This window comes from Cygnus olor, chromosome 14 (genome assembly GCF_009769625.2).
Source record: "Cygnus olor isolate bCygOlo1 chromosome 14, bCygOlo1.pri.v2, whole genome shotgun sequence".
Taxonomy (NCBI): Eukaryota; Metazoa; Chordata; class Aves; order Anseriformes; family Anatidae; genus Cygnus; species Cygnus olor.
In genome coordinates, this window is record NC_049182.1 from 2,800,229 (window position 1) to 2,821,638 (window position 21,410).

Below are 21,410 nucleotides of genomic sequence, written 5' to 3' on the forward strand. Positions count from 1 at the left end.
TCACCAATTCATTTATAGAAGGTAATTCAACTTGGTGGGTTCTGCCATGAAAGATAAACAAGTCACATTATCTTGTATTCTCTGAAAGCTAAACACATGCATATGTATGGCTGCCAGAGCTTAGCAAGAATTAAGCACTAAGATAAGAACATGGTCGTGTCTGGAACTTAAATCTATTAAGTGTTTTTTGTTTGTTTGTTTGTTTTTTCATTCCTTTAACTAGAAAATCACTCCTGGATTCTGTCTTCATTACATTTCTTTCTTTGAGGAATGCAGGTTGAAAAGGTCAATGTCATAAGAAACAGCTTTCTATCAGCAGCAAGTGTCCCATGAACCATTTGTCATGAAGGTTCAGAGAAAATTCTTAGTCTTTGTGGAATGAAAAAGAGGAGAAAAAGAGAGAAGAAAAGAGGCAGAAAAAAAAAAATAGGAAAAAGAGAGAGGGGGAAAAAAGAAAGAAAAAAGTATTGAGGCAAAAGAACTCTATTTCCTATCAGCTACATTTGAATGTTCTAAGACCCTCCACACCTAGGCAACAGTTACCTGTCACACAAGGCAGTCAAGACTAGGCAGAAAGTCTTGTGTGAACAGAAACCTTATTTTTCTCAACGTTTTTTGGGGAAAAAAAAAAACAAACTCTGAAGACCAAAGAATTGGTGGTCATTCATCCTCTCATATTCTGTAGATTTTGGTGATTTTCCCCATTTTGAGTCCATAAATGTTCCAAATTTATAGAATCATTCAGGTTGGAAAAGACCTCTAAGATCATCTAGTCCAACCTTAAATATATGTTCTTTAATGTTAATTCTTTAATATACGTTAAAAAACATGCACTAAGATACTGCCAATCTGCTTCCTGAGCCAAGAATAAATATGAACTTGTCTTCACAATTAATACACAAAGACAAAGTGAAAGGTGACATTTCAATATTTTATTCAAGTTGGTTTGGGTTGGGGTTTTTTATCCATTTTTAGTAGTGTCAAGTACAGCATTTTGGGGTCTAGTTCCACACAAAATGGAAGACTCTCTAAAAATGTACCCATTTAGTTGCTAAAAAAAAGTGGTAATAAAACAGAATTCCATTTTAAATTTAGTGATGCAACTATGTGATTACAGTTACAAAGACTCTTCCCTGATTATGTCCCTGTCTTACAAGCTTTCCATTTAGTGCAAGGGAAAGGAACCACAGTACAGGACAAGTTGTATTGGCTGAGTCACATCAAACCTCCTCTGCAAAGGAGTTACACAAGGTGGACAACCTAAAGCACTCTGGAGACAGCTGTAGGTGTAAGATAACCAAACGAGACAACCATTCATCAAATACCCACAACAAAATAAAAATAAAAAAATCCCTTTTCAAACAAGCTTGAACATTCCATCGTGAATTGAAACCTTAAAGTGTTGGAACATTTTGCTTACAGAATTAACAGTACAATATAGTGGTCTGTAATTCTTGAAGTTACAATTTTTATACCACATTAACATATTCCTTGTGCAATCAATATGTTAGTAAAGGAAATAACACCTTCCTATTTCCTATCATGTGGCAGCTGACAGATGTGATAGGCAATAACATTCCCCAAAAAAGCCTGGAATTAGGATTTTTTTTTAATGCTTTTTGTCTCCATTTCTGAAACAACATCATTTTAAAGCTTAGCTGTCTTTAAGGACTAGCAGGACTGATACTTAGCAATACTTGCATCCCAGACATAAAACATTGAAAGGTACAATATATTCTGAAGGTAGCTATGCTGTATTTTCAAATTAGCAATTGTAGAATCACTTTTTATGCTTCAAATTCCAATCCTAGGCCAAGTTTGTGACCGCCTGCATTGACATTCTTGCCATCCAACAAAGCTGACAATGTCAGTTTGATACCTGCAAATAGAGAAAAGTCAGAAAAGACAGCTGTTAAAACTCAGAATAGGCTTTACATTCAGTAAATGCAGTGTCTGTGTTGCTGCTCTAATTTACCAAGTAGTTAGGTTAATGTAATTTGGCAGTTAGCTATGTGAGGACTGAGTTTTGTAAAATAATTTGCAGATATGACATCTCTCTGAATTCTGAAAGTTAGGATAAGCAAACCACAGTGATAGACTCTGCTTTTTATCATCCCAAGTAATTAAAACCCTCAGCCAGTTCACTGCTGCTGGTATACTGGTCAATTTAATTTCAGGCTTGGGTATAATGAAAAACTGGGACCTTGACACGCACTCATTTTTCTAAACCTCTTTAAAATCTGGGAATGAAAGGGCCTGAGCCCTGTCTACTGTAGTACCTTCTGTCAATCTGCTTGGTATTCTGGCAGCAGATTTTTTAGACTACACTAAAACAAACCCTGACGCTGTAAGACTGTCCTCTTCCTGCACCAGCAAACCTTGCAAATCTAACACTTAACAGCAAAGAAACTCAGCGATAGGAAACCTCTGGAAGTACTAAAAATACATTTTCTTATCTGTGAAACATTTGGTTGGAGATAAACTTTGTATCAACATAAAAGATTATCTGAGGTGTCAGTGGGTGCTGGTTTCTAGCAATTCTGTTTCCAATAGACATCCAAAGTTAACAGAGTAGTCCCTGGAAAAGTGCACCACTGGGTTGCCACGTGGAACAGCAATGTTACAAAACCAATCACAGTGTGTCACAAAAAAAACCTCCCTGATATTTCAAGACTGAAATATCATTTATTGATGTCTGAATTTCTTCTGCATAGACCTACCTGGCTTTAAAGTCTGAGTGTATCCTAGTCCAATCAGGCTGGAGTTGTTCACTTTAGCCTTAAAGGGAAAAAATTGCATACATAAATGATTTGTATCTTTCTTTAAAGTCCTTCCCATTTGAAAATTACATAATATGTTTTAAACAGGTAGATGATTTCAGGTTTCAAATCACAAGAATAAAATAAAATCTAGAGTCAATTTTGCCATAACTTAAAAGCAAAATCTCAACAAAACTTCAGTTGCTATAGACAATGTTTTTGTTAACTAATTTTGTATTATTATTTTTTTTAATAATAACTGAAAACTCCTCAGAATGGTGCCCAATAATACAATAAAACATTTTGTATCAGCTTCAAGGAAAATCCAATAGGCGTGCTCTCATTCAGCGCAAAGCTAAACAAACAGAGGTATGTGCCAATTATACAACACTGAATTGCATCAAAACTGGACTTTACTCATTGATGTAAGGTTGCTTCACATTTCCATTACAAGAGCCTACTTTCAAATGCTTTTAAATGCACATATATAGCACTCACAGAAAAAGAGGCATCTGGGTCAATCTGATACTTGGCTGCTATTCCAAAGCGAGTGTTGCTGTTACCAGCTGTCCAAGCAAGATTCACAGCAGTTTCCAGTTTATCATTCACCTTCTGGTAAATGGAGCCTCCAAATTCCGTTCCATCATTCCTGGAAGGAATATATCAGTCTAGTTTTAAAATGCATCCCAAAACAACCATCTATGTTTCAGTAGGATCTGAATTTGCAGAACATTCACTTACACCTCATTTAATCTCTCTATAATAACTAAGATAGAGACATTTGGCCAGATTGGTTATGAAGTCATTTTTAAATGCTTAAATTCATCAATAGTTACAATATTTCAACAAGCGGTGTATGGAAAAAAAAAGCCACAACAAACTATCAAAAATAGACTAATGATGACAGTTTCCAATTTCCCCCTCTCTGTAGATGGGAATCTTTGTAGTAAAGACATTTTTTTCTTCTCTGCATATCTATGAAATAATTATTTTCCCAGACATACATCTCCCTAGTGCCCCGAAAGGGCTGTACCCCAATCACAGAGCCTGAGAGTCATCCTAACATTGCCTCATCAGCATGCTTTTACCAGACACAGATGAACTGTATCAGAAGTGAAGATGCCAATTTAACATCCAAGTCTATCAGCTCTTGCAAATGAATACCATTTGCCATGGCCCTTATGGTATGTCTGCATTATAGAAGTCTGTACTAGCAACTGAAATGAAACTCATTTTGGTTTGCAGACAGCACTAGCCAACAGCTGAATGATGAAAGCCTTCAATTTCTGCTACCGAGTAGCAAAGCTTCCAGTTACTACTTACACCAGTGTCACACAGTGAGTAAAGTGTGCTAAATAAAATACAAGACCTTAGAGCACCCAGATCATAAAAGCAGAAGCAAATAATTTGAATAAGCATTGCAGTCCTTGGAAACCAGTGAGCATCTGAATTCCCATTTTAGCTCATTTCTTAAAAGAGGATAAAAACATATTGCACAAAACAGGCTTTACACCACAGCAAGACCTTTAGAGATAAAATACTTATTATTTCTAAATTATGAAATAAACTAGTTCCAATTATTAGAGTATACCAAATCTTTACTGATTAAAAAAGGCAGATTTCAAATCTCTCCACTTTTACCTCTTTGTCACAATGTTCATTAGTTCACAAGAGTTGCACAAACAATACTGATATGCCTATTTAAAAGTTCAAGCAATAGCAGCAGCTTTTTAAACTGTTAGAGCAATTCTTCCAGAAAAATGCTACAATACTTACTTCAGATAAGACTGAAGCTCACATATAACTGCATGTGCTTGGCTCTCAAGAAAAGGAGGGATTAAAAAGGACTGAGGAGAGCTGGTTATACAGGCAGATTTTGTGCAAGGTTCCCATACAGCTCTGTCTTGACCTGCAACATTAGGGGGGGCGGTCTGAGCTATGCTCAAAAAGTGAGGAAAATCATATTTAAAACTAGAAATTATCCAGCCCTATCTCCCTTTATTTATCATGTATAACTAAAAAATTATAAGAAAAAAAATTATCAAGGCTTCTTTTAATTCTAGTAACAGCACTTTTCATGCATAGATCAAAAACATTGTCCTCTGTGGAAATGAAGATATTAAAGCACCATTAGGGAAAGCAACTTGCTCAAGTCCCTGGCTGGTCTGTGAAACAGCCAGCAACAAAAGACGATGTTTCAAGCCCCACCTAGTTGATTTATCTACTATGCCACCACATCCTTTTGAAACACTGAACTGGCTAGATATAATGACCGAGCACACCAGCGATGCAAGTTCCAAACACGACTGTTTCCTGGATTCTACAAAAGCTCTGACACGTTTCAAGGCTGAAACATGTCAAAAGTACCTAGCTAATCCATTAATATCAATAATTAAGATTTCCATTCATATCACACATTTATGGTTTTGCCTGTCAAGTGGTCGAGTACGAACATTAAACAAGCAAACAAGGCATCCTCCTGAAGATGATTCATCATTCACGGACAGTAACGGTGACCTAAGAAGCAGATCGTTGTGGGGTCCAAGGAACAGCAGCAGGGGCTCAGACCTTACTGTACTGTTCAGAAGTTATTTTCTGCTGTTGCTTTAATCGAGAGTAATAGTAACTACAGGATTTTATAGCAAAAGCCAATAATACAACATTTTGAACTGCTGCAGTGTAACAGAGGTGAAAGTCATTGTGCTTGAAGGAATAGCTCCTAACTACAGAGCAGAGGGGACCCCGCATATTGTTTTGATGAAAGTTTTCTGCCCACATTTTTGTGCTTTGGCAACCCTTCAAACATGCCGTCTGGGCCATGAAGGTTCAATTGTTCTGCGAGGCAGTTTGAGCTTCCTAAACCAGATCTCTGCGAAACAGCATGAAACAGAACTGAAAGCCTTTGAAGAAGCAGCTCCAGGAAAGCAGAACAGTTGTTCAGCCCCGAAATGGGAACAGCCTGCAACAGCTCTGCTATATGCAAATATGCAATTACCCAAGGGAGTGGTAAAGGAGGTGGGGGGTGGAGCAGGGATTGCCTAATTTAAAAAAAAAAAAAATCTTCCCAAAAGGCATAAATTGCTTCTTTAAGAGGAACAGGAGACAGAGAAATTAAGGTTTTCGTGGAATTTAGTCCTAGTTTCCCATGTATTCAGAAAAGACAAGCGCTAGTATAAATAGATTATTAGGAGTTTTAGGAGTTACAACACTAAAACAAACTTTTACACCATATCCCTTCCAGTACTGAAACTAACCCAGTCTGTATCTCTTCCACTCATTCCCTTTTGCCTGTTCTTGTTCATTCTGTGATTAATTTTTTCTTCTTCAGACCAAACCACCATTTTGTTTGATTTTGACATGCGCAAAAGGGAGGCCTTGCTTTTACTGCAACTTTCATGAACAATATTTTTGTAACCCACTTGTTTCATAAATCCACTGATAGATTCCAAAGATCTGTATCTGTTAGAAAGAGGGACTCCGTGTGCTTGGGTGCTCAGTGAGTCCCAGTTCCTTCCATTCCTTCACCCATGTAACTCAAAAAAAAAGCTAAAGTAGCTAAAAAATGCAGTTTGTCATCTTAAATGAAGAAGCAATGTCAAATCCACCACTCCCTCTATCACAAGTGCTGAAATTCTGCCCCTTTCATTGTCCTAAATGCATCAAAATCCTTTTACATTCTTTTTAATGCCCATCTGCCAATACTTACACATTAGTATGGAGCTGGAATTCATCGGTCTTATAGCCAACAGCAAAGTTGCTCTGGGTTACTCTAGACTTGGCCGTCTCAAAAGTCATTTGGTAACCTGCCAACCACCCCTCATAGCCAACCACCAGCGCTCCACGTATCGAAGGACCAGCAATATCAAAATCCATGTCGCAGCCCATGTTGATGTGTTCCCTTTTGTATCCTGTCTTAACTTTAGCACTCTTTTTCCTAAAGAGAAAAGAAAGAATCTCATATCTTGCTCAGGCAGCAATTTAACCAACTCAGTTACTTTAAATCAATGTAATAGTATACACACCCGGAGAGTCACATGATATGGCCCCTTTTTATATTTCACATTTGCAAAAACAGAATTCATCTACAGCGAATTGTAAGCAGTAAAACGCAGCGTGGTGCCTTTCTGAGCTGCGTTCTGCCAAGCTGCACCACAGCAAATCAGACTTGAGGTGACAAAAGCTAATCCTCATCTCAGAGTAATCTCATGTTTTAGAAGTTTGTTAGAGACAGGGAAATGACGGAAACTGTTTGCCACAGACAAAAGTAGTTGGCTTGTACCAGCTGAACTTTTTAGACAATCCTGTTTAACTGGGTAATTTCATTTACTGTGTCCAGAAATCACTGCTAGGGAAGAAGGCTGCTTCGGTGACTCTGACACCCCATTTTCGCCTTATGATGTGTTATAATGTTTAATGGTTACAGCCATAAGGAAGGTTAACAGAGAAATAAACTTTCCTGAGTCACTTGCTTCTTTTTATTCTATTGGCCAGGACAGTGCTTGCTCAGGTGTCCTTCTGTCTGCTCACATCAAGGGAGCAGATCCTCAGGCTGCAGGACAGCTACACCTAGTGCATTCAGCTACTCTTCTGCAACAGTTTCTTCTTTTCTTTCGCTCTTGCAAGCGTCTTCTCTCTTTGACCAAATCATTTACTGAAATCTTTCCAGAAAAGTCAGGCTGATTTGAAATTTCACATCAACCTTTCACTTCAGCTAGCAAAAACAGTCCCCAGGAACTGCAAAACATGCTGTATCAGACCTGTACAGAGATTGTTCTATTATTATTATTATTTCTGACTCAGAAATTTCTTATGTCTTCCAAAATCATAAATAAAGAGCAGCAGGGCCAAAAATACTAGCGTTAGCTTGACTGCAACTTCCACACCAGCTGAGAAATAATTATCAACAAAAACTAGCGATTATTCTGGTTAACAAATACAAAAATATCTATTTAATCTAGAGTTAGGAATGGGCTGGAAGCAGTTGACAGTGAAGAACAACACTAAATTAAAGGCAGGGTGAAGTCCCCACTGGGACTAAAACCACAGCAGCCTGCCGTGTAGCGTGCCGCAGTGGGAAGTTCATGTGCAGACCGTTTTGGCTCACTGGCAGCACTGCTTGCAAAAAGATAATCAGGAGAAAAAAAATAAACCAACATCTAGCCCTACAGCTGCTGCTTAATCCCTCTGGCCCACATAAAATGTGGCATCCGATCACGGGGTCCACAATGCTCATCCAACACCAAGGCACGCTGTGGCCAGCAAGAATTCAGATGATAAATTCAGCTTGGGAAACGAGCCCAATTACTGTGTCGACCTATTAAAGCCATGGCCAACTGGCTCGCGGAGCTTGTTAAGCTTTGCATTACAGCTGACTTGTTTGGCATTTTTATTCAGGCAGTCGCTAAGTACTCATTTTCCAACATGGCCAGAAATAAGCAACAGGGGCACAAACAATTCCTTCCCACCCCGATTCTGACTGTAATTTCCAAGTTACTGTATTTCAAAGTTGGTTTACTATAGGTTAGGTTTAAAAAGGGATAGTTAATATTAAGACTTAGATCAGATGTATAAGATTTATTTATACATAGGTAGATTATTAAATGTCATGACATGTTGGGACAGAAGCAGTAAAGACGACAGTATTTTTGAAAAACTAAAACTAAGAAAAATTGCTTTTTTTGTCTCTCAAGCTTACTAACTTCTTACCCAGTGTTAGGAGAAAAGGAGGAGTCAAAGGTCAGCTTCAGGCCACGTGCAAGCTGAACAGAAAAGAAATTCACAGGTTGGATTTATAATCAGAGATTGTCACAAATTAATTTTTAGACATGACCTTTTGATCCCCAAATTACCTGATCTTCGAGAGTGATCTCAGTGCCTAGTGTGTTGTCAGTGTTCCACTTTTCTGTGAACATCAATCCATACTCCACCCATCTGTATTTGGTTTCCAAACTACCACTGACTTTGCTCGTTTCTGAGTTTGCTGAACCTGAGCTTGTAAATTCCTAAAGAGAGGGAGAAAAAATGTTATATATATATATATATATAAAAATATGTGTGTGTATATGCGCACAGGTAAATACTCATAGAACATACCAGTCATTATAATTTGGGATACTACCCAATACTTCACCGTTCTCAAAAGACTTAAGAATACGTTTGCTAGTCACTAATACCAACACACACAAAAATGTCAGTGTCTGGGAGAAAGAGCACTGCATGCTAAGGAATGGTCACAAACCATTCTTAACATTTTAACACAAAACAAGGGGCTAGTCTGAGAGCTAGCTGGTGTACAAGGTGTGCCTGTGGATCAGTTTGTAAGCCTGCAAATACTTCACAGAGGTATTGTAAAGATCAGCTCCAATACACAATTACATCGCCACTACACTTGTTTTGTGGCTGCTATGAAAAATAGCACGTCGCACATTTAGAAATCATACTGCCTGATATTCCAACCACAGGGCACAGAGAAGTCGCTAATTGCAACTGTGCATAAACCGAGCATCAGCCTTGGGCAAAACATTATTCCAAAACGCTCCTTAATAGAGCCCCCGGGGGGTTGTGCCCCATGCTAGCCCTGAGCTAAATCAAACCCTTGGCAGAAGAAAAAGCCAGGGGAGAGCACAACCTTTCGTATTGTGGAAGCAGGGCGTGTTTCTAGCCAGGGAGCCCGCCAGGCAGGAGCTCTGCTGCCCGCCCCGGGGGTCTCGGCAGCACCGTGATGGCTGCAAAGGTGCCCCCACCGCACCGCTGCCCCCGTCTGCGTGCGGCCTCGTGGAGGATTATGCCCTAGGTGCAAAGTAACTCGCAGGGCTATAACATATCTGAAAACCGATAAGGGGAGGGTAAGGGATCCGTATTTCTATTTTTAACCAGAAAACACAGGAACACTGCCATGTTTGGGGTTTCGAGGCCTGTCCAAACTCACCAGTCCATTCTCGGATTTTGTCTTCAAATCAAGTTTTATTAACCCAAAACCTAGAAGATGAGGAAAAAAACATGAATTAGATATATGTTAATTTGATAGGCATTTCTGATTTATGTCACAAAGCTTCCTTCTAAATCTCCTGTGAACCACTAAAAAAAAAAAAAAAAGAGTACAACAGGGTACAACTTTTGAACCATGGGTTTTTAAGAAGCCGCTTATGGAGCTCATACTCCCTTCAGATAGCACTGACTGCACTAGTCCTGCTGACCTGTGATATCACTGGGACCAGATTAGGTAATAATATCTTTATTCATACCGAGCAGCAGCTTTTTCATAAGGAAATTGCTGACATCAATGGCCCTATTCATGGCAGAGGGAAACAGTCAAAATACAACACTCAATTTTCTTTCAAAACAGACAACAGACCTATGGGGAACATGAAGAATTTTGTCAAAACAAGGATAAATCACCCTCCCTTTCCAGACATCAGTGGTAATGTGAAACTAGGATATAAAATTCTCTGGATTCTAAGGAAATGGTTGGAATGTTTATCAGAGAAAAACAATAACATCATAGCAGTTTCAGGAATCAGGTAGACAGTGAAAGATCAAAGTTATTTTGGATTTATTTACCATATCCTTTGGTGAAAACATCTCTGGCAGATTTGCCCAAATCAGCATAAGCAGGTGGAACAGCCATTTTCTGGGGAAAAAAGGAAAAGAAAAAAAGAGAGAAAGAAAAAAAATTGGGGAGGGGGAGATTATTACCGTGTTCAGAAACTTGTTTATTTAATTCACTTAAGCAAAAAGCAACTTAAGGCAAATTTCTAAGTTTCAGACAGTTTTTTCTACCCACAACCAATTAACTAAATACAGCCTGAAGAACGTAGCTCCAGCAAGTAGCTGGATTTGATTTTATTCTTTAGCCAGCATAAGTGAGTAGTGTGCATTTGCCATTGAGAAACAGGTTGCAGAATAAATATGAAAAAAAAAAGCCTGTCTTTCTAAAGGGTTCATTCTTGTTCCCTTATCAGTACAACTGAACAAACAACTTTAAAAAAAGTAGATATAGGAAACATTTCTCCTGTTTCTTGCAACTAATCTATGTGTTCTGATGGGAAGAGTTAGGACCTCAGGTCTTCCACTCAGGAAATGTGGCCAGGACAGGCCCCTAGCATCAGTAACACCACTCTGTCCCTAATTCACAGCAGCAACCAGATAACATTTATGTTAGCAAAATCATTCTTCACCTTCAGTTTGATTTGACTTTGGAGCTGCTGTTAACATGCTAACATTTCTCCTTAGGCGTTGACCTTAAGGTGCTTTTCTGGTCATCAGCCAGGGAAAATCTGAACAGGCTGAGAAGAGCTGGGACTGAGGGATGCCACACCATGAACACGGGGCCAAGAGCGATGCCCATTTTGCCCCACAGGTCCTTGCTTCCTACGTTCAGCAGACTCCGACCTCTCTTAGCTCAGAGGCCTCCTGCATGACATACGAATGCATCTGTTTTCGCTGCCACTGAGAAAACCGTCTCATCGCAGGTGGAGGGCAGAATACGATCCTGCGAGGAACAAACCAAGCAAACCTACTTTCTTATCCCAGAACAGCAATTTGTTCTAGGGAAGCCAAGTCAATGGTCTGAAGTGGTGTACACCTTCTGTCTTTATAGACAAGGTTTCATAATTTTTAAAAGCAAAGGAGTTGAATCGGTCTCGTAAAGCACCTCTCAATACACCAAAATTCCGTGTTCCCAAACGTTTTGGTTATGTGGCATGATAACAAGCTGACTACATAAGAGCGGAAACGCTGTGAAAATTGCCTGCCAGTCCTTGCTCCAGCCTGTTCCATGTCAGCAGAAAACTATTCCTCCCCACCCCAGCGCCAAGAGCTGGCTCCCAGCACGACGGGTGCCCCCCGCAGCCCCCCGGGAGGCAGCTCTCTGGGCCAGCACCCTGAGCGAGCAGCACCCAGGGACCTGCAGCAGCCACCCAGCGCCTCCAGCACTTGCTCCAGCAAGCTGTTGCCTGTCAGAGCAGGATATTGCTATTGCATAAGTGAAGAATCCCTGTCCTAGAGGGAACAAAACAGATCTGGTGGCTGAACCAAAGCAAACAGTCTTCCCAGAGCACACATACGGCAGGGTGCAGACTGTGGTGCAGCTGCAGCTGGGGACACCGCCTGGGTGCATGAGGAAGGCCTCTCCTCTCCTCCAAGCTACAGCTCATCAATAAATTGCAGCCCCGAACATGTAAGCAGCTAAATAGTTGAATTAAAAACAAAACCAAAAAAAAAAAATACCCAATGTACTCTGGATTCCAAGGAAGTGCCAGATGCTTATGTTAGACCTAAACGTCTCCATTTTTTGTGCAAACACGAAAGCTGGGATTTCGAGTTTATAAGCACTGCTCTGCAGGAGAAGCCATTTTAACAGTTGGTCAGGTGTGGTTCTGGAAACACGAAACCTGCCTTTAAACATAAATAAATGAACAAACCGAGTATTAACTGTCTTCTTTAAGTAGATCCTCTGTGCCTTATTAAAGCCACCAAAAGCAGAGCTCTGTGCCGCCCTGGGTGATCTTGCCTTGAAGTCTGACCTAAGGAGGCACTCAGATGACCCCAAGCCCAGGACACGGTGGGATGGGTCACTAAGGGGGATGTTCAGGAATCACTTCCCCGCCACAGCAGCCCAGTCTCATGAGTGCCCTCTGACGGGTATTTCCATTTAGCATCATCAAAAATTTAAAATGCTAAAGATCCATCCGTTCGAAAATCAGATAAGTATTGCTTTGAAAGATAATGCACTGCTCTGCCAGCTGCCTTTTGGAACCTCCCAGCTCCATTTTGCCAGCAGCCCCTTTGAGTCACTTTGTAAAATGAAAATATTTTCTTGAAAACTGAACGCCGCACGTTTTTCGTTTGGGTTTTGTAGAATGTGTGTGCGTCTCCACGGGAGCCGCAGGGCTCGCCAGGCCCGTGAGCTGGGGCAGGCTGCTGCACGGCTGCGGGCTGGGCTCTGCCTACAGGACAGTGGGAGATGCCTGGATCTCCACTTAGGCAATTACTCTAATTAAGGGACAATACCGAAAGCCAAATCCCTGCCTGTTGTAAGGCAAATCGTGTAAGGCACACGGAACGAGGTGTTTAAAAATGCTGAGTGTGGAAAACATGATGAAATATGTATGTGGTGGTTAACCTTGCCGTTGTTGTCAGCAAGAACAAAAATAATTATTTCTGTTTGCAGGGGCTAATCAGAAGCCTCTTGTTTAACAGATGGAAAACAAAACTGATTACATCCTGTGTGAGTGCGGGTTGTAAGACAAGCATGCTTAACAGGGATTCAAATCCTTAAAGGATCAAGGCATGGCCGTGGCCAAGCGCCCTTGCTTTTCACCAGTGGGTTCTCAGCACGTTAACTCAGATTAGGTTAGGAGTGAGATGAATTCATTGCTCTCATCCCTCTTCAACTGTGCAAATATCTCATAGTGACTACGCACCTCAGCTCCAACACAAACCAGACCAAGGAGAGGATACATAATATGTTCAAGTGGTAAAATACTCTGATTTTCTTGAGTGGGAAACACTGTAGCACAAGTCACAACTGAAGTCCTGCAGAGCTGCGTTCAGGAAGCCTGAGCAGAGCAGCCAGCTCGAAGCACTGCTGTGAGCAGCACCTCCGTGAGCACTGGGTTGTAACCACGTGGGGAGGAAATGGGAAGCTTCCTTTGGAGCTGTAGGACCCTAGAGCCAGCCCTAGCAAAGAAGATTTCATTGAATACAAGGCAGTTCCATCAGGCTGAATTTAAATATTTCTCAGTGACACAGATGGCAAAGTTTTTGGCCATGCAGTTCTGTGCTTTGAAATCCAAATGGGCCCAGTAGGCAGCAGGCGGCCGGGGCGCCCTTTGCGAACACAAGGACTGGCTGCAACCAAAGTCAAGTCCACCTCTGTGACTGGTAACTCTCAGACATGTCTACGTTGAAGTTTCCCTACCCAGACTTATCAACTTTATGATACTTACATGAGAGGAAGGAGCTGTATAAAATTTTAAGATAAGAATAAAATCAATGGCAGGTTAAATTGCCACGAAGACAATGGGAGTCTATCAGATTCAAGGTTAAGAAAATAGGAAGGTTGGATTTAGCCTTACTCTAGTCGCATTTTTCCTAATAAACCGGGGCCTGCGCAGCAGTTCTGATGGTAACCATAGGTCCTAGTCTGACACCTAGCAGGTGCTGGGACACGTCCTCACTGTGCAAGCTGGTGGGGACAGAGCATCAGGTCATGAAATGAGGAAATGTCTGCATGAGGAAAAAAAGCACGTGAGGGTCTTTTGCCTCAAGATCCCAAAATCTGATCATTTCCTATTTATCTCCTCTATTGACTGAAAAATTATCCCTTGGCATGCTTTTAGGCATCTTTTTGCCCCCCAGCCTGGTCAGTGTCATTTCACAACCAAGCTACCAACACCTGTAGGATCAGAGCCCTCCTGCTGCAGCTTGGCTTTCAAACTACACATGACAGAGCAGATTTACTTTTCAGTGATTGATTTATGCAATAGTATCTGTCACCCAATAAATGCTGGAGCGTAGAGGAGATAAAAACCTTAAAAGCAAATACAAATACTGTGATTTAGTCTAAACTAATATTTACGGAACTAAAGAAAGAAAGAGCCTGCTGTTAATTGCGTGGGTACAAGTTCAGAACAGCGTTGTACCGAAACCCCTTATTAAGCTATCGCACATAAATACCAATTAAAGACGGCTGGGGGATGCTGCAGCCTGCGGCAGCTGCTGGAGCTATGAAAAGTGTGAGGTGAGAACAAGGAACCAAGTTATGAGTCCAGGTTAACCACCCGTCTCTGCAGCCCCTGGGTGAGGCTGCGTCCCACTGGGGGGTACTGGTGGATACTGGGGGCACTGGGGGTACTGGAGGGCACTGGGGGATACTGAGGGCGCTGCTCCTGCTGCCCTGCCCTGCCAGCGATGTCCCCAGGCCCGGCCAGCACCCAAAGGCCCTTTTGGGAAGGGGTCGGGAGGAAATTTGGCAGATGCAGCTCCCCGGGGCGATGACCTGCGCCCAGCTGAAACTGGGAAGCGCCCTGACCCCGGGGATGGGGAGGGAAGGGCGAGGGGCGCCCCGCTCACCCCGCCGGCCGCTGTCAGCGGGGATGAGTCAGCTCCGCTCCGTCCGCAGAAATCTTCCTTGCCTTTTTATTCATTAATTTATTTTTGGAACAGCTGCCCCGAGCCAGGCCGAGCCTCTCCCCTCGCCCCCCGCCGCCGGGAGCTGCGGGCCCGGCTTCCCCCCGGGGACCCCCAAGGCCCAGCGCGGCCGGGGGCTGCGGGGCCGCTGCGGGGAAGGGGCGATCGCTGCCCCCCGGTCCCCCCGGGGCTGCCTGCGAGGCCGCTGCGCGTTACGTAAGGAAAGCTCCGGCCCCGTTAGCAGAAAGGGGCGAGCCCCCCCCCCAGCCCCTCCCGGCACCCCGGGGACCCCCGAGGACCCCCGGCCCTACCTGGCCCCGCGGCGGCGGCCCCCGCTGGCCGCGCTGCTCCCGCTCCCTCCTCGGCCTCCTCCGGCTGCCCCGGCCCCGGCCCGGCGCCTCCCCGGCCTCTGCGGCGGCGGCGGCTGCGCGGCGGCGGGCGGGGACGGGCGGCGGGGCGGGGCGGGCCGGGCCGGCCGGGGCCTCGTCGCCGCACCGGGCCCCGGGAGCCGCTCCCCCGGGGCAGGGCTCACCGACAGGCCCCGGGGTAGGTCCCCGAGAGACCCCCGGAACCGCGGTGGTCGGATCTGGTGGGGGGAAGCCGAGCTAGGGGAGGTAAAAGGGCAAGAAGGGGGTGCTGGAGATGCTCCCCGAGCCGTCGAGGGCTGTGGGTGAAGGTGTGGGAGAGCCCGGGCGAAGTGAAGCTGGGCTGGCTGCTCCGGTGTGATCGGGAGCTTTCCATCTTCAGAACTCCCTCCTGGAGGCAGGAGTCAGCCCCCTGGCTGAGCCCACGACCAAACGGCCCCGGAGGCAAAGCGAGGCAGGCTGTGCTCTGCTATCACAGAGGAGCAGAGGCTGAAGCCTCTCAGGATGAGAGACGAAACCCGCCCGTCTCTGCCGGAGGCTCAGAGCATTGCCCACGAGATAAGCAGGAGACTCATCCCACCCAGCAGACTGCCGGTGGTCCTGACATTCGCCCTTCCAGGCCCAGTGCCTGCGGGAGACTTCTGCTAGAAAAAATCGTTGCTAGGAGCTCACATCCCACCCCTGGGAAGCTTTACTTATGGCTTTTACCATGATTTCTTGCCTAGCCTTTCTCCTTTGCACAGTGGGAATGGATAGTAAGAGGCATTTTCCCTGCCTGTGCTTTCTTCTGGCTCATGCCTTTGCTTTCCCAGCAGCATCTCCCCAGAGAGGCACGGCTTCTGCGGCCGTGCCCGCCGCGGGTGGCTGCACACCTGGAGGTCAAAGTCACCCTGCTCAGAGACGTGCCCAGAGCATGCACAGCACTTGTGAACAACGCCCAGCTCTCTCCCACAGAAATCAAGGGCCCGGGAAGGCTGGGGCATGTCCCGGTCTTGCCCTGCTGCGGTGTCCAGATCCAGCCCGAGAGCTGGATTGCAAGCACAAGCCGTTCAGCTCATCCAGGATCTTGGCACCCAGACTTCTTGCTTGGGTCCAGGATTTCAGTTTCCAAAGTTTACTTTCCCCCTTTTTTCAGGTGGTTGCCCATTTCCTATCAGTCCCAGCAGATGCTCTTTCCTAATGATGGAAAGTTTTCTGAGTCCACGTTCAAGCACAGACATTGCGAAACTTTACAGACTTTACGCAGGCTGTAGAAGAGCAGGATGTGAGAATGCTCCATGCCTGGAAACAAGCACATTTCTTGCCTGCAGTTGGAGAGAATAACGAAAGAAAAAGAGCACAAGGGAATACAGCAAACCACAGCTGGAAAAGCTGAGATCCTGTGTTAAAACAGAAATACCTAAGGTCTGCGAACATTGCTTTGTTGGGCTGTTTCCAGTGCTGCGAGCAAAATCTGGGCTCAAACTGAAAATAAAAGGGACTTTCTGTTGAACAGAACCGTGCAAGTGAAGTGGGGTGTGGGATTCAGTGAGGTCACAGGCATGTCTTAGCTTTCGTGATGAGATGGTTGAGGAGAAAGGCGTGTGTAGCCACATGCAGACCTCAGAGAGCCAGCTGTGGCAGCAAAAGCTGAAGAAATTGCGCCTGATACCAGCTCTGCGCTGAAATAAAGCGCAGTCTGCTGCCACGACAGAAACCCATGGAAACAAAAGGTCCTTTTCACGTTTGGAGAGTTACTTCTAGCCCCAGCCATTCTGTTGGTTCAGCTTCCAAAGCACCCCTGCGAGCACTGGTGTTGACACAAGATGAAGTCGGGCTGCAGACAGCCCCGCCGTGCTGCTGGCCGCAGCATGCGCTGTCCCCGTGCCCCGGGGCTTGTCGGAGTGTGCTCAGGGCTGATGTCACTCGCTGTCCCACCAAAAGCCAGCCCAGCAAACGTGGCTGGGGGCGTTTCTACCAGGGTGCTGAGCCAAAGCCGATCACCCCAGAGGCAGAGGAAGAGATGGGGCAGCACGTGGGTAGGAGCAGGATGCCCCCATCCCACTCGGTCAGCCACGGCTGTGTCTTCACCCCGAGCAGCAGCTCCTCAACCTGCCCCACGCCGGAGCGAGCGCAGCCTTGGCTCTTCGCCATCTGCTTGTGCCAGAGGTGAATCACGCAACACCAAGGCTGGCTTACAGCACACTGCCTGCCCACTGTGCTTTCACCCCTAGCATCATCCTTGCTGCCACCCCATTTTCTCCAATATATTGTTTTATTACTTCCTGGCATAAAAACCCTTTTATTACCTGCATGCGCACAGATTACAGCCTGCTCCCTACATCCTTTCCCTAGCTCAGGAGATTTTTACGTCTCAAAGGACTCACAGCACGGTCACAAGCAGAACCGGGCAGAAACCTGTCCTGCCCATTCCCACTGCTGGTGCTGCCAGAGGTGGGGAACCAGACGGCTCAGGGGGTGTCCCCTCTGTCCCAGGCACAGGGAAATGTTTGTCTGGCACCTGCAGCAGCAATGAGGCAGCAGCTGAGCTCTGAACCCCCATTATTTTGAAATCCATCCTTCATGGATGCCATTTACTTGCTTTTGCCTCTTCTGTTTTTCAGGGTCTGCGTGGTGACATCATTGGTTGAGTTTAACATTCACCGTCTGTCTCTGCAGTATGAGGCTGAGCATGATGCAGCAGGTGAGCACAGGAAGGGCAAAGAGAGAAGACGTTCAGTGCCTGTGCGGAGAAAAAATTGTCACTACATTCTGTAACATGCATCTACCAAAAGATGGCAGCAAATATCCTAGTATGGAGCTGGGCATCTGCTCTGCGGGACTTTATTTTTCAGACATGCTGTAATTATCCCAGCGAGTGACAGAAAAACTGAGGGATTACACTAGATGTTGTCAAGGGAGAATATCTGTGCTTGTGACTTCACTTTAAATGAAAGAGATTCTTTCAACAACATAAGAAATCACCAAAATGTTCTAAACATCAATTCCTTCCTTCATTTTGGCTGCTCGTAGTTTGGGTAACGCTACATCTGAATTTGTTTTGCCAGGTAAAAATGGAATAAAATGGAATAAATTAAGATGTATTCCACAAATAATAATGCCACAAGTAACTCATATATCAGTTCCATCTAAATGTTCCTTGCCATCAGAAACCGTGTGTCTTGAGCACTCAGAGAGGATGTTTAACAGAAGTTTGGTGGAAAACCTGGAACCAATCCGCTCTTTGTTATATAAATCTGTCAGCCAAGGGATTATTTTTAAGCTCTGTCCTCTATCTCTAATGGGTATAGCTATGATCCCGGTTTGGATACGATTTCATAATGCATGAACAGGGAGTAAATCAAAGTCAGTAGAGTTTCACTGCAGGTACAAAACCATGGGATCGCAGCCCTGGGGCTGGATTCCCCACTGCGCCCTGTCCTCAGCTCTGTCTGGTGGGGCACAGCTTCACATTTGTGCTGGGCAGCAGTTGGTGGTGGTAAGGTACGAGGTATGGCAGGATCAGCCCTGCTGTATTTCAAAGTATGTTTCTGATTAAATTCTGACATAAAATGGGATCAGTAAATACTATTTTCATTAATTGCTGTTATATAGCTAACCTACACAAAATTGTCATTTCCCCTCCGCCTCTCACAAGAATTTATCTGCCTAAAATGAAGTTTGGAGAAAAAAATGCCCTGCTGTTCATTTGCAGCTTGTGAATTTCACATTAACAGCTAGGTCTAATTCAAGTACAGCTTCATTCGTATCAGATAACGTCTGAACAGCTGGAAAACTCATTACCCACAGATCCAAGATGCATTTGCTCAGTAGAGTTTGATTTGGCCCCTATTAATAATAATAAAAAATAAAATAAAGCATTTTCAACTTGTTAACTTGCAAGGAGTTATTTCAAAATCAGTCAAGAACATGCTGATGGAATGATAAAAACAAGCAAGGATGCCTCGCTTATTTCAGCCTTTCTACCACAGTAGCACCCAGCAGGCGGACCACAGACGGCACCCAAGGTCTGTGCCATGCCAGAGTGGTGCCACACAGTCTGCAGCAGCCTGGGGATAGCAGGAGTGGGGAGCGAGGGTGGGACATGCCCAGAGAGGGCTGCATTGTTTTATAAGGAAAAATAAAAAAGGCAGAAAACAAAAGGGGAATGCAGTAAAAGCTAAACTCGTTCAGCTTCTTTTGATCTCGGAGAATAACAAAGAGATGTCCTGACATCATTACGCCCCTCGCTCACTCCCTTTGGGTTATGTTTTTATTTCCTGGAACCAGCAATGATCAAAGCCAAGCTCCTCTCCACCACTGTGTATCTTCCTTTTCACTCCCAACAAAAGTGGGGAAGGCTGCGACACCTTCTCTCACACCACTCCTGGGCCAGCAGTCTGCTTCAAACAGAAGGCTCGGAGGGGCACTGACTCCCGTGGCCTCGGAAACATCGGCCTCACAGTGCGGAGGCAGCCAGGGGCCTCCCCAGCATGGGAGGCCTTGGGCACGGACTGTCAGAACAGATGTCATGGTTTTTGCAACCTGGATCATTTTGGGAGGGCTGGAAATGTTATATCCCGGACACAACTGGCTGGAGAAGTTGTCCCTTTGAGGGCAGGGTGCGGACAATATCAGTGACCACAGGGATGCAACGAGAGACCCCGAGGCATCTGGCGTGCTGTCATGGCAAGGAGCTGGGACTGCGGGTACTGAGAGGTCTTCAGAGCACAAAAGACCAAATAAAGTAAACAGAAGACAGTACACAAAGGCGGCTTCTGCCTCCCCAGTCTGCCCACTTAGTGAATACCTTGGTTTGAAAAAAACAGAGGGGACAAGGACTGGAATCGGCACATGGCCGAGGTCATGAGGCACGGCCCAGGCCAGAAACCTGTGAGAAGGCAGCGAAGGCATGCTGGGAGCACAGAGGGACCCGTCACACCTCGTGCCCCTACACAGATCCAGAGCCAGTCACTTGTCTGTTAAATACGTGCCAAGTATCCCAGAAAAAAGGAAAAACCCAAAGCAGCATTTTCACAAGCCACAGCATTTTCTAAATCTGCATGAATATCTTGTCTTGAAAGCAAGACGAGAGAAGCAGCAGAGATATGGTATGTAAGATAAATAAGTGATAAATACACGCCAACCAAAACATTATTTGTAGTCCATTTAAATTCAAAGAGCTACTTTAAAGGGAAGCATTGGTATTAAATTGGCAGATAAGACTTCCACATTGTGGTTACAGCACTGCAAACCGATGTGATTAACAGCAATACACTCCAACACTTTGTTTACCTTGTACGGGACCAGACTGACGAATGAAAAATGAAACAAATAAATAAACAAGCTGTTCTTCAAATAAGGTGCAAACGGTGGGGTTAGCAGAAACAGGCCACTGGCTACCGGACATATTGGGAGGATCAGGCTATAGGGAACTTTTCCAGCCTCTGCAGGAAATGCGCCTGCAGGAAAGGAATCCCAGAGCCATGGAGCTCCTTGCAGCGGCACCCAATTGGCATGCTCATCAGCCCTGAATGCCATCCGCAGCACGGCAGCAGGTTTCAGAGCTGTGTTTCAAGGATATTTCACCTTGGCAGACAAGAACTCCTGGAGCGACAAGGATGCTTGGCTTTGTCATCTTCGCAGATGGAATTGAAGCACCAGAACACTGCTGGAAGCAAACAGGGCCCTGGCACCAAAACACTCACATCCGATTGATATTTGCCAAAAAAACACAAGTGGTTCAGCTCTATTAAAGTGATTATTTAATCAAGTCATCACTAGGCTTGCCTGACTGGATAATCCTGTATATACAGAAAAAATAATGAACCTTTTTTTCCTTTTTTTTTAAAAAAAAAGAACATCTGCTCATCAGCTGCAGCATTTCGTCTGCAGTTAGAGCTGAACAAAATGCAGAAGAGCAAATCTACACATGGCTGGGTTATCTGTGTGCGCATCCTCAGCCTTAAACAGAGCCACAGCCTCAATAGCCCATAAAACAGGACGTAGTTCAGCCTACAGGTCTTTAAACTCCTTTGGGTAAAAGTGAGTACGTAACACAAGACCTTCTGTGTCTCTAAGTTGTCACAAAATGTTTCTGCTGTTGCCGAGTGAATGTGACTGTGGTTAGCACTGAAGGAGATGACTCCACAGGGTTTTGCACCCACACGAGTCC

At 44.7% G+C, this 21,410-nt stretch overlaps 1 protein-coding gene and 1 long non-coding RNA gene across 4 annotated transcripts; one reads left to right on the forward strand and one right to left on the reverse strand.

The window, feature by feature from the left end:
* Positions 1-917: 917 nt before the first annotated feature.
* On the reverse strand, positions 918-15,293 carry VDAC1 (voltage dependent anion channel 1). Of its 3 annotated transcripts, none has more exons than XM_040573991.1 (9): positions 15,203-15,293; positions 10,320-10,389; positions 9,688-9,737; positions 8,609-8,761; positions 8,466-8,518; positions 6,466-6,693; positions 3,258-3,408; positions 2,721-2,778; positions 918-1,879 (listed from the first exon to the last, which is right to left on the reverse strand). In XM_040573991.1, exons 2-9 carry the CDS (start codon positions 10,384-10,386, stop codon positions 1,788-1,790), a joined length of 852 nt encoding a protein of 283 aa, XP_040429925.1. In that variant the 5' UTR covers positions 10,387-10,389; positions 15,203-15,293; the 3' UTR covers positions 918-1,787. The 3 variants fall into 3 exon arrangements, with proteins under 3 accessions (XP_040429925.1, XP_040429926.1, XP_040429928.1); XM_040573992.1 differs by lacking the exon at positions 15,203-15,293 and adding an exon at positions 13,838-13,977; XM_040573994.1 differs by lacking the exon at positions 15,203-15,293 and adding an exon at positions 11,988-12,005.
* LOC121078170 lies at positions 13,985-18,345 on the forward strand. The gene is made up of 2 exons (XR_005824477.1): positions 13,985-15,107; positions 16,392-18,345. It is a non-coding gene; the product is annotated as an uncharacterized LOC121078170 (long non-coding RNA).
* Positions 18,346-21,410: the final 3,065 nt, after the last annotated feature.

Coding starts and splice junctions, on each gene's coding strand:
- VDAC1 (XM_040573991.1), bottom strand. CDS start 10,386: ATGGCTGTTCCACCTGCTTATGCTGATTTGGGCAAATCTGCCAGAGAT. Junction 8,762..9,687: donor CAAAATCCGAGAATGGACTG/GTGAGTTTGGAC, acceptor CCCTCTCTTTAG/GAATTTACAAGCTCAGGTTC. Junction 6,694..8,465: donor TCCTTTTCTCCTAACACTGG/GTAAGAAGTTAG, acceptor TTTTCTCTTTAG/GAAAAAGAGTGCTAAAGTTA.